Source organism: Typopeltis vanoorti, chromosome 21, assembly GCF_054136105.1.
Source record: "Typopeltis vanoorti isolate ZY-2024b chromosome 21, IOZ_Tvanoo_1.0, whole genome shotgun sequence".
Lineage (NCBI taxonomy): Eukaryota > Metazoa > Arthropoda > Arachnida > Uropygi > Thelyphonidae > Typopeltis > Typopeltis vanoorti.
Window position 1 is genome coordinate 48,664,554 of NC_143569.1, and position 13,217 is coordinate 48,677,770.

At 34.0% G+C, this 13,217-nt stretch overlaps 1 protein-coding gene across 1 annotated transcript in view; it reads left to right on the forward strand.

Annotated features, from left to right (window-relative positions):
* Positions 1 to 13,217, forward strand: part of LOC150094836 (coiled-coil domain-containing protein 39-like) — a 350,814-nt gene that overhangs the window by 119,379 nt on the left and 218,218 nt on the right. The window contains exon 10 of the mRNA XM_090411364.1: positions 4,860 to 5,097. Within this exon, the coding sequence (XP_090267490.1) occupies positions 4,860 to 5,097 (238 nt within the window). The remainder of the gene's footprint in view (positions 1 to 4,859; positions 5,098 to 13,217) is intronic.

Here is a 13,217-nt window from a genome sequence, read left to right on the forward strand (position 1 = left end):
TTATGAGTTAATCATAGAGTGTAGCTGAGAGATGCATGGAAATTGATTAAATAAGAAATTCTATTGTAATAAATTGAGTAAAGAAACTTTGTGATTCTGAAACTGTGAATTTGTATGTGAAAGTTTGGAAGATTGAATTAATATGAATGACTTGACCTGATGTACTAACTTGACTGAGTTGTCATATTTAGAAGTGGAATTCATGTATTTGTTATATAACCATATATTAAATGTTTTGTTTGTTAATTTAAATATTGTGTTTGCCTGAGTTCCTTTTTATTGCACCGTTCATAAATATTTGAATCTTGCGGGAGCCCCGTGTGAAAATTAAATAATTCGGCCTATATAAATGAGGAGACTGCTAACTAATTAAGAATTGATCCCACTATTTTATATAGACTAATCTGAAAATAGGGTGGCGCAGCGTAAATATAAATTTCCCTACTTTTGGATCAGTGATCAATATGCAATTAGTTGTTTTATTGATAAGAGTGATTTATAACAAGATGGCGGATTCGAACCTGAAGAGAAAACGTCACGACAAAATAGCGCAGTCGACAGGATGTGATTTAATCGATAAGAAGTATTTTAACAGCTATAAGTTAAGAGATTGAATTTAGCTTTGTAATAATAATCGTGGAATTACTCCCTGAAATTTTAGAAAGTAAATTAAATAAATCGCAATGAACTGGTTATAATCTGGAATCAGGCAAAGATAAAAGTTTTTTTTTTTTTAAATAGAAGGATTGTATTATTTAAATTAGTAATTCATTAATCACTATGGCTGTTACATCAAGCTCTGAAATGAATGATAGTGAATTCTTTCGTACGGTGAACCCACAACAGGTCTTTCCCCAATTTTCAGGTGAAGAATCAGATGATGTACTATTTTTTTTTACCTATGCTGAAAAACTTAGAGAAATAGCAAACTGGACTGATTTTCAACTAAATCAGTCCAGTTTGCTGTTTATTAAAGGGGAACTTTTAAATGAAGGTAAATATTAAATGTTTTGGGACTTTGTTCCTTAGAAGTTAATGACCTTTGTAGATTACATTAGCTAGTGATGGTAATTTTTGCTGGCTAGGGGAAACACACATTATTGCCTGAGCATCTAAAGAAATACTTTTTTTAGCTGGGAGGATATAACTGTTTACCATACAAATCTGTGCATATGCACAAACATGTATTTGTTAATGAGATACTAATGATTGAAGATACTAATCATTAAATGACACTAATGAATAGTATCATTAGATTTTGTAGTGTTATCTCAGTACATGTAGTCAGTCACTTTGAAATTGGTATGAACAAATACACTATTTTGCCAAAAGTATTAGAACACCTAAAAATACAGACAAAGATCAAAATATTATCCTTTATATAAGGTGTAGGCCCAACTTTGGCCATTATCACACATTTAGGCTCATGTTCCTTGGGAAGTTATTATCCATTCTTCATGCAGTACTGTTAATAGTTCTGGCTGTGATATTAGCATCCAGAGATTTATGTGTTATTCCACTTCATTCTTAAGTGAGATGACACTGTTTTTAGATTGAATCTCTAAGTTATCCATTTCCAGTGCCATTAGGTGCAAATTGTGCCTTTCCATGTTCCCATTTTCTCACTCATCCTGATGATATACCAATGTAAAAATAATCATAATTTACAATTATGAATCTTTTTACTATTGTTTCTCTATGTAGGTTAGTATATTATTAGTTTTGGTTTCGTAACACACATGATCATCACTTGTGATGTGCCTGCTATTATGTTAAGATGAAATATAAAGCATTTGAAATGTATGCACTTACTAGATTCTGATAGTTGTAATGGTTTCAATCTTCTTTATTTTAATATAAAATTGTTAAGTGTTGAGATATCTTTTGTTCTTTGTGAAGACATTCTCTTTACACTAATGAAGACAATGTGGTCAGCCATTACTAAGTAACTTTTCACTTTCCATGAAGTGTGTATGCTCACCAAGGAGATTGATGGATGATTGACAGCTGAAAGAAAGAGCGAGTGTTTGGCTCAAGACTAATGTGGAAAACAAAGAGAGAGAGAGAATGAAAATTTGAGAACAGCAATCAGGGAAATTTGTTCTTAGAAAGTTTTTAAGAAAATTTGACAGTTGGGAGAATATTTATAGGAGATTCCAAAAAGGCATCGTAGAACTGTGAATCTTTAAACTGGAAGTGTTAGTCAACAGGTGTTTAGTAAATAAAAGAATATATTTGAGTAAACGTTCTAATTCAACATTTGAAGAAACGCTGAATGGAAAGTTTCATCTTCTATCTTAAGGATGCTGGATTTCTTTGTTGGTCTGTTGGAAAAAAGCAATGAAAATTCATAAAATCTGAAATTGTAAAGTGGCTAAACATGAAGCGCTCTACTTAGAAGAAACTGTCTTTCTCTGGTACAAAAATTAATAATTTGTACATCATATTGAACTGCAAGAGGTAAGAATATTTGTACTCCAGTGAGGCAGAGAGGATGATTGGAGCAGCTGTATACTAAATGGGGAGTTAAAAAAAAAAGGATCCCACGGAAAAGAAGAGTCAATTTTCTGTATTTTCAGAAAAGCTTACCAAAGAAACTGACTCTAATGAACATTTGTTGTGAAAACAAGGTAGTTTGGCAGGCATGATTAAGTATGTGTTAAGCAACCCAGCAATAAAATGAGTCAGAAAATGAATAATTTTATTCTTTTAAGGTAAAAAAATCTCTGAAGTGTAGACTTATTTTAGAAGGCCTTGGATCCAGTTATTTTTGTAGTTATTTATGTAATTGTATTTATAATGTATATATTTTTTATTTGGTCATGAGTAATTTCCTGGATTCTAAAAGAAATAGTTAAAAGTTATTGCACCAATCAGAATTGAACTCTTGTGAAATTAACACTCAGTGTTAAAAAAACAATATCTTTACAGAGATAAAAAATGATAAATAAATAACATCGTTGTAACATTACCCAAAATAATTAGACCTCTTGGCATCATTCTTGTATCTCCTGCCTAGATGACTATGAAAAATTATTTCCCATTACCAAGAACATCTCATTCCATGCTTTCATTAGTCTTTCATCAGAAAGAAAATAGAAGAATTCCGAATAGCTTGAATTCTCCTATTGTGCCTAAAACAACTTGTACAGAACTAAACACCTATCCTACATTCCTTTTTAATCTTTCTTCCTCATCTGGTATCTGTCCTACAGCACAGAAACAAGCATATATTCAGCTCATTCCAAAAAAAAAAGAAAAAGAAAAAAAGAAAGGGGACGGTGGTAAAGTGATAAGTCAGCCAAAAAATATCATTCAAATTCTGTTACCTCTGTTCTTTTGGGAATCGCAAAGAAAGGCTTCAATAACTAAATTCTTTACCATCTGGAGACTATCCAGCTAATTAATGACCAACAGTTTTGTATATGTCATTCTAGTCATTGCCATCCACACTTTGACATAAGTCATGAAAAGGTTTGGAGAAACTCATTAAGTTACACTTGATTTCAGGAATGGTACAGAGGCCTGCTATCAAACCACCATCTTATAGTCTAGCTTTTATCCTTTACAATTTGGTTTCCAAGTTTTCTCTTTTCAGATTTCCTCACTATTGTGAATAGTCACAGGATGTGCACTTTACCCACTATCTTCCTCCTGTATATAAATTGCCTCTCACTAACCTTAAATCCTTTCCACTGCTTAACTAATAACATCTTCATGAAATATCAAAGAAATTTCTCTTCCTCATCTTTCATTCATTCTCTCTCTCTCTCTCACACACACACACACACACACACACACACACACACACACACACACACACACACACACACACACACACACACACACACACAGTAAGGCTACTTAGTGTTAGAGAAGCTGCTTCAAAAAAAGAAATGCATCTATTCCTTCTTTGTGTGGGCTAGATATTACATGCCTGCACACACCCAGCTGTGAGGTATTAGGCATGTATGAAACTTTCTATGTGGGTGTGATTGATATATAATTCAATCTGTTTACAATATTCTTTTCAGTTATAGGTCTGTATATACTTTCATATGAATTATTTTCTGATCTGTGATCTACAGACACAAATAAGACTTGAACGTGATCAAATTGACTGCTCTAAGTGGTGGACAATATTAAGAAATGAAATGATTTTTCCCTGCATAAACTATCCCATTCAGTTGAGTGGTTAGCATGTCTGCTGTCTAACTAACAGGCTGTGAATTCGAATTCCATTTTGGGCATGGTTGTTCATGATTCTCTTTAGATGGGATATTAATAGCCCATGGGATATAAAAGGGGTATTAATTTCATCCCAACACACACACACACACACGATGTGTGTGTGTGAGAGAGAGATCACCACTCATATGGGGGGCTTAAAGTGACTTGAAAGTGTTCCATGTTTGGTCTCTATAGAGCAGAGTTTTCATATTATGCAAAAAAAAAAATTTTTAAATAAATAAAAACAATAATTTGCATTTAGCACATAATTTTTTACCAACATAATATTGCTTAAAAAAGTAGCTAGTTAATGTACACACTGTGATAATGACATTATATTGATCTAAAATTCTATGACAGGTACATGAATTGTGTGAATGTTAAAAAGTTTTGGTTTATTTCTTAATTAAATAAGATTTGTTTATCAAAAGTTTTTGTAATTGATATGCATTGTTTGCTAACAATACTTGCGTAAATAACAAAAAAGTGCTAGTTTATTATAAAAGTTTTAATGTGTAATATAACCTGTTTAAGTCTTCAGGTAACAAAAAATAAATAAATAATGAAAGATATTGTTAGATAGTCTGTTATAACATTCATTTTATAAATTACAATATATTTTATTTAAGGCTTAAACAGAGACGGGATGAACAGGAGGATTTACATAATCAAATGGTAACTTTAACTGAAGAAACTATGACAGCAGAGAAGAGAACTCAGCAATTAGATAAAATGCTACAGCGAGAAGAGGAAAAACTTGAAAGAATTGAAGCTGACATATCTTATTTGAGAGATGTTCACATGAAGAATTCAGAAAGATTGATGGATATGTTCAACAGGCAGAAAATATTAGAGGCTGAAGTTAAGGTGTGTATGTATATGTATATAAAATTAATGTGTGTGTGTGTGTGTGTGTATTAATTGATTTTATTTATTTATTTATTTTTGAGCTTTAAAAAAATTGTTTACTTTGGCACATGTTTCACAGGTCCATTGCATTAATAACCTGATAAGAATACTGATAGAGAAATAAGAGGTCTATTTATTTTCTGTGACTGATTACTTTGTATATATGCCTACCAAATTCAAAGCAAAGAGTCAAAGATATCTGTTTATAAATATATAAACCACATGAAGCTGAAAAAATCAATAGCTCAACAATGCCATGTGAGCAAGTGATTAAGGAGAATGAAGGAATCCATGGATGTGTTTCTTGAAAACATATCCACAGAATGTATGCCAAGAAACCAAGGAAGTATTCATTTATGTTCTATGTCCTTAAAGGATAGTGGAAGAATGATAGAACTCAGTTCAGCAGAATAGCACCCATAAAAATACTTATAGAAGAGATGCATGGTAGAAACATGTCTATGAGAAAGTGAATGGAGTGAGTTAAAGAAAGAGAGAGAGAGAGAGAGAAAGTGTGTGTGTGTGTGTGTGTGTGTGTGTGTGTGTGTGTGTGTGTGTGTGTGTGTGTGTGTGTGTGTGTGTGCGCTGTTCTGTTAAGTAGATTGTCTTTTTCTAGATAGCATCAAGCATTTTAGGAAGGTTTTTGGTGCACAATCCTAAATGTGAGAATAGTATTCTCACATTTGGGACACTTATTTTGGAGCTCTGGAGGCTGATGGACATAATTGTCCAAATTGTGTTTATTCTAGGAAAAGAGGAAAAGATATGATTTTGCATGGAGATCTAAATATCATTTTATTTCTTATTAGAAATAAGACAGGACTTTGTTCTGGTAGCATTGAAATTTACTAAGTTGTCCTTGCTGCACTAAAGAATCGTAAGTGTTTTAGGCATTCATTATGAAAGGTCTTGAAGCTAGGAACTTTTGAGTACTATAAGGGTTCTCAGTTGAAGAAGAGGGATGGAGTATACTGTCATCAGTGAACTTATAAACAGGATTTGAAATTAGTGAGAGAAGATCATTTATGGGGATGAGAAAAAGTACAGAGCCCTAAAATACTTGCACCAACTTATTGAGGAAATATGAAGAGGAAACTATCCAACACAATAGGTAGTGAATGACCAGAAAGGAAGTAAACCAGTTGCAAAGAGTAGATGGCAGACATAAGATGGTGGTTTAGTGAGCAGATATCCCTGTTAGTCCCATTCAAGTGGAAATTTCAAGAACAATGAATTTCTCTAAACTTTTCTGTCGTGTGTATCCAGAGATAATGTTTTGCTCTACAGAACCAATATGAGTGGGCTTCCATATGGTGTGGTTGGCAATTAATGATCTTCCCTCATTATTTTCAAGAAAAATTAAAGAAGGCTGAGGACATGGGATGATAGTTTGATGGGTTTTTAAGGGCTATTCTGATGTCTTTTTATTTCAGAAAATCATATGATCAGAGAAGGCATACAATGAACTGTTTCTGGTATTGTTTGGAGGTGATTTGTCTTGGTTTGTTATACAGTTGTTAGAGGAGAAGAATGATGTGAGGCCAGCTGCATTTTTGGGTGATGTTATGAGATAATCTCTGGGTGTTTGTGTGCATGTGTAAGTGTGTGTGAGAGAAAGAAAGAAAGGGAGATTTAAATATAGAATGTAAAATGTTCTTCTGAATAGTCTTGGGTGACCAGAAAATTAGACTGCCATTGGAGCAAGATGCAAGTTTTCTGCTTTGTCCTTTCAGAGTTGGATTTGAAGTTGTTAATGTTTTACAGCTGTTGCAAACTGCAGGAATTTTGAACTTGGGCCACTTTAGGATAAGCAGCATTTTTATCTCAGACTGTTTTTGCATGCTTGTTATAAAAAACCAACGACAATTAAAGAATTGTGATTGGTATTTTGGGTGGAATGTGGGATATATGGAAAAGAGTAGAAATCATGGAGGTCATCTCACTTAGTGGCATTGTGATGCCATGAGGCTAGAGAACACGTCAGAAAACTGAGAAGGCTGGAGTAAGGAAAGAATAGATTAAACTAAAAATGACAAATTATATTCTATAACTATAACTTTATCTACAATTTCTACAGTATATCAAGAGTAGAATTTGTATAATAAAGTATATTTAGAAGGATAGCTGGTCAGCAATAGGCATAGGATATTGGGATGATAGCAAGTATTTCCTTGTATTCTAGTGGTCTGATGAATGCTGAGGTCTCGTCTCACCCTTGGAATGGAAGGAAGTGTGTAATCCCAATAGCTGATGTGGGGGCACTAGTTTTGAGAGTATCATTTGAGGTTCTGAGAGAGATAATAGGTCATTTAGATGCCTATAAATGCTACTGCACATCACTTATGTTTAAAGTGGTGATTGTTGAAGTAAGTATGAAATGTTTTGTGTGTGCACTTGTCTGAATTCCTGATATTTTTTGTCTTTTTGGATGCATTTTTATGATTCTTTGGTATTTTTAATGTTTCTTGCGTTTTTGTATTGCTTTTTTGTGGGAAATTTTTTTCTGATCTGCAGTGCTATTTATATTGTCTATTCTAGTTGCCAGTGTTAGAAGGTTAATTACAAAATAAGGGGCGTGCACTGTTCCCACACAGAACACAGCATCCTGTCCATATGTGACCATAACAGTGCTCCCTGCTTAACACTGTACTTTGATTCCCTACAAACATGGTCTGGCAGAGTAAGTAGAATCATTATTATTTACCAGCTTTGGAAGCATCATGGTGCATTGTCATTTAGTTTGGTTGGTCTCATATTCTGTCTTGTGGGTGGCTTTCTTTACAGTAATACTGGATCCTCAGTTGCAGTATATATTGGCTCCCTATCATTTTGTATGCCTTTCGAGGTTATGACTCGCACTCCACTACATGTAAATAAATGGGGAGTACAGAACAGAAAATGTGGTGGAACTAACCTTAGGTTTCAAAAGTGAGAGAGAGATAATTTCCTCTTTCCTCGGAATGGAAAACTTTCCTGTTTCTTTTCCTTCTTAGGAAAGAGAGAGGGTAATTTGTAGCTCTTGCTCTCTCTTTCTCTCCAGACAGGAATTTTCTCAAGTGTCAAAGCTGACATGAATTTCACCATAAGTTAATATTACTGATAACTCTTGCTATGGCATTTCAGAATCAGATGAATGCAGAGATATCACCTTTATGATGGAAGGAAGTGTGTAATTCAGATAACTAATAGGAGGAATACTGGTTTTTGAAATTGCCATTTGAGGTTCTGAGAGAGATAATAGGTCTTGTTTAGAGTCCCTGTAAATGGTGCTGCACATTACTTATGTGATGTGCACCGTCATATCTAAATTGATCAGAGGACTTTGCTTTTCCTCTCTTCAATTTAGATAGCAACTTGCTGTTTAATTCTCCTTTAGAGCACTTATTTGCAGCTGTTTTTGATCTCATATTATTTAGCATTATAAGAGTACCAAATATGATCTTCATAATTTCTTCACAACTTATTTTAACGGTATTACATACCAAAACAAAAACATTAAAACATTATTGTGGCAGGTTAGGATTGACAGATCACACTTTGGAGACACTGTTTCACACAGGCTTAGATGGAAAAAAGCCAATGTTATATAGAATTCATTACAGGTCAGAGAGACTATTTTTAGTCAGCAGTGGCTATGAAGCATTCTCCTAACCTTAACAAGTATGGCTGCATTAATCTGCCAAAATTTGGAAGACAGTCATCTTAAGATCGTATTCTAAAAAACTAACTTCTTTCATACAGTGTTAGAGGGTGTAAATTTAAGACGAGATCTTTCGTTCCATTACAGTTTGAATTGAATTCACTTACTCATTGTGACATGTGAACTGTAATATGTTGTTGTGCTCTCCTAGGATGCTGGTTTGAAATCCAGAAAAATATAAGCGTCAATGAACTTTTCTAATTTAGTTTTTGTGTTGTAATACTGTTAAAATAAATTATAATGTTCAACATCTAAGCCTGTCAGCAAGTTTCATAATTTGTTATTCATTTCCTTGGTTAAATTAAATTTTTTAAATTTTCTCAGAAAAGATCTGTATGGAGAGTTTCATGTTTTAGTTTATAAATTGTGATAATTTCCAAATCCTGTAAATAATCTTTCTGCAGTAGAAGGATTTTGAGATTATGTATCAAGGAAAATATTCAGACTCCACCATCAATTTTGCCAATAAAGAAATGTAAACTTTGTGCTAAATTCATTGTCATTAATTTTTATCTTTTTATTAAAGGTTTTAAATGTGTGGTTTGTCACAGCAAGTAATTTCATAGAAACCTAATTAACATTATGACAGGCCTGTCAATCCTATATAGTGTAGTCATCATCATCAAATTCCTGCCATGTCCCTCGAGGGGGTGTACAGGATATGATAGAACTACATGAAAAATTTACATCATTACTAACTTCCTATCTACAATTTTCCTCCAAATCAGTCTGTTACTTGTCAAGACTCCAACATTATCAGATCTTATATTTCTATCGCCTAAGGCACTTTGTACCATATCAATCCACCTATATCTTGGTCTTCCTCTGGGTCGTTTTCCTGCCAACCTGGCAGAGAACACTTGTTTTGCTAATCTTGTCTCTCCCATTCTATTTAAGTGACCATACCACCTGAGATTAGCTCTGCTAACTCATTCCTGGATGCTGACAATGTCAAGTTCTTTCCTAATATCCTCATTTTTAATATGATATTGCCATTGATGCCATCTGTTCAAGCCTATAATCTTTCTCAGGACTCCCATATCTGCGGTCTCTAGTCTTTGGTCAAGTGTTTTACTTCTGACCCAGCTCTCAGATCCATAAGTTAAAACTGGTTTGAACACTGTGTTGTATACAGCTAATTTAGTGTTCTGGCTAATTTCTCTCTTATTAGATATGAATTTATTCAGTTGACTTCTTACCATGCCAGCTTTGTTGATTCTGTTGTCTATTTCCATATTTAATTTACCATTTTCACTAAAAATCGTGCCTAAGTAGCTGAAATGATTTACTTGTTTCACAGGTTCTCCATTCACAACGCAGTTGACATTTTCAACGATTCTACTTTTTTTCATTGTCTTTGTCTTTTTATTGCTAACCTTCATACCATATCTATTACAACAGTTATTCGATTTAGTCAGGGAATCTTGAAAACTTGTAGCGGATTTATTTAGAAGTATAACATCGTCCACATAAAGCATAGAGCTGGCATTAACATCTCCAATTCTGATGTCATTTTTAATACCACTTTCCTTCATAATGTGATCCATATAGATAATGAATAACAGAGGGCATAATAATGTACATCCTTGTTTCACACCAGATTTAATATTAAACCGTCTCCCTTTACTTCCTTCAATTCTAACTGCTGACTTACAATTCAAATAATGACTAAGTATTGCTTGATATAATTTTCCATTGACACCATATAACTGTAGCATATTGAATAGCTTTAATCTTGGCACCTTGTCATATGCCTTTTCCAGATCTACAAAATTTAAATACAGATCTTTGTTATATTCCCATGCTTTGTCAACTATTTGTCGTAAAGTGAATATCTGATCCTGCTAGTCTCTATCTGGCTTGAGCTTGTTCTTCACCAAGCTTTTCTTCCACAATTCTTCTCAACTGTTTCTCAAGTATACTTGCATAAATCTTGCCAGGAACACTCAGTAGGGAAATACCTCTGTAATTCTAACATTCAGTTTTATTTCCCTTTTTATATATGGGTACTATTAGAGCTCTACTCCAATAATCGGGAATTCGTCCTGAGTGTTTTTTACCACTGTGCTATCACTGCTTGTTTCATTTAGCAGTATTTCAAAGTAATTACTCCAAACTTCAAGGATATCTTTTTCTCGCATTTTCATGTCACCTTTATCATCTCTAACTCCTTTTACAGCACTCTTTCCTCCATTCTCAAGCTTTTTCAACTATCTCCAGAATATTTTTCCACCTTCTTGATATTTATTTTCTATGTTCTTGCTAAAGTCCTCCCATGACTTTTGTTTAGCTAGTTTTACACAGTGTTTAGCTTTCTTACATTTGTCTCTGTATTTTCCAAGAGCACCAGCTGACTTATTTGATTGGAACTTTTGATATGCTGTCTTCTTTTCCTTCACTGCCTATTTAACTTCCTGTGTCCACCATGGAGTTCTGATTTTTCTATCTCTGCAGACAACCTCACCACATGCCTCTCTGGCTGAATCAATCAGAGTTTTCTTCGAGGCCCAGCCACTGAATCTCCATAGTTTGGTTCCTGTTTTCAAACTCTTTCATTTTTTCTTCAATAAGCTTTGTGTATTTTAGTCTACAGTTCACATCTGAGAGCTGCTCAACTTTTATTCATTTTAAAACTTTCTTACATGTCATTATTTTCAATATGAAATTCAGTTTTATCCTACTCAAGACTAAATAGTGATCACTTCCAATTTCAAATCCTCTGTACACTCTGGTGTCTTGCACCAGGGAGAAAACATCACTATCAACAATAACATAGTCAATGAGACTTTTCTTATTCCTTGCCTCTTCTCTCCATGTGAATTTCTGCACATTTTTATGTTGGAACAGGGTGTTAGTAATAACCAGTCCATGTCTTGAGCAGAAATCCAACAGGTATTGCCATTATTATTAGCTTTGCTCTTTTCTCCAAATTTTCCCAAAATATTTTTGTATGTCTGACAATCATTTCCTACTCTGCTATTTAGATCCCCAACAAGGACCAACTTTTCCTTTTTCATTGTGTCAGTTGCTCTTTCTAAAGCCTCAAAAAATTCCTCCACTTCTACCTTAGTAGAACCTTCTGTTGAACCATAGGCACAAATAAATCTCATTGTCCAGTTCCCATCCTCATATTTGCCCACATTACTCTACTTGAGACTACCTGCCATTCAAGAAGATTAGCTTTGTATTTTGTGTTGAATACTATGGCTACTCCTACTTTTCCTTGATTGTAATTGCCTGAATATAACATTTTTGTATTTATTGCTCAGAAAGATCTCACCAGTTTTTGTCTTTTTTGTTTCAGTCACCCCTATTATGTCGATCTGATACTTATCTAATTCCTCAGCTAGCTCCATTTATTGAGGACACACATAGGATCATCTATTCTATGGCTGTGAAATTCACCATGTGGGCACTGACATCTTTATAGACTTCTTTCTCTCATTGCGATCACTGGATGATAAAACACACTTACATTATCTTCTCTCTCTTTTAACTAAACGGCATTCCTCATTTTTTACAATAGGAACACGGAATCGAAATCCCACACACTTTGTTTCCTTATTGTGTCAAACGGAAAAAACTCCTAACCCGTCACTCAGGAAAACCAAGTGAGACCTATATGAAGACTCGTGAAGAAACTCTTAGGAAAAAAAAAAGCCTCGTGTGTGTGTGTGGGGGGGGGGGATTCCTAACCCTTTTATACGATGAGCTCCTACCGGCATCTTCTTCAATTTCTTTTCTCTCCCCCCTCCCCTACTGGAGTCGATTTCACTGACAATTAGAGTGACGTTTTTCTGCCAAAACCTCATGCGGTCTGCGTGCACACGACTGACATGTGACGAAGTCTCAATTCGGTAATTATGACCTTGAACTTTGGTTTTTGTTTAAGCTTACCTCTCTGTCATCTATATTAAATTAATCCCCTTTCCAAAATTTTCTAAGAATTAACTCGAATCTTTAATCTCTTATTTCAAGTGCAAAAACTAGCCTCTCACATACAACATCCTATGACTAATTACTGTACATTAATTATCTTATTTTTCTATTATTATACAATTAATGTTCTTATAAGAGTTAACAATTATTTCTTTCAAATATATTTATTTCATATTATACTCAGATGCAAGCACAGTTTTCTTAATAAGGTTTTTACTTGTTAAATTGTGATCAAGTAAATTCTCTTATGAAGTTTACAAGGATCACAAATTTAACAAAGATTCCCTCCCTCCTTAAAAAAATTTCATAAAATTTTTCTTACATCCTGGGTTTCAATTTTGTCAAGGATTTCCTGCTCCTTATGCACTCTTCATGCTGTGGATTTCCCAGATTATAAAAGTAAAGTGTGCCCTTGTTTTTAATAGCATTGTCATATAGC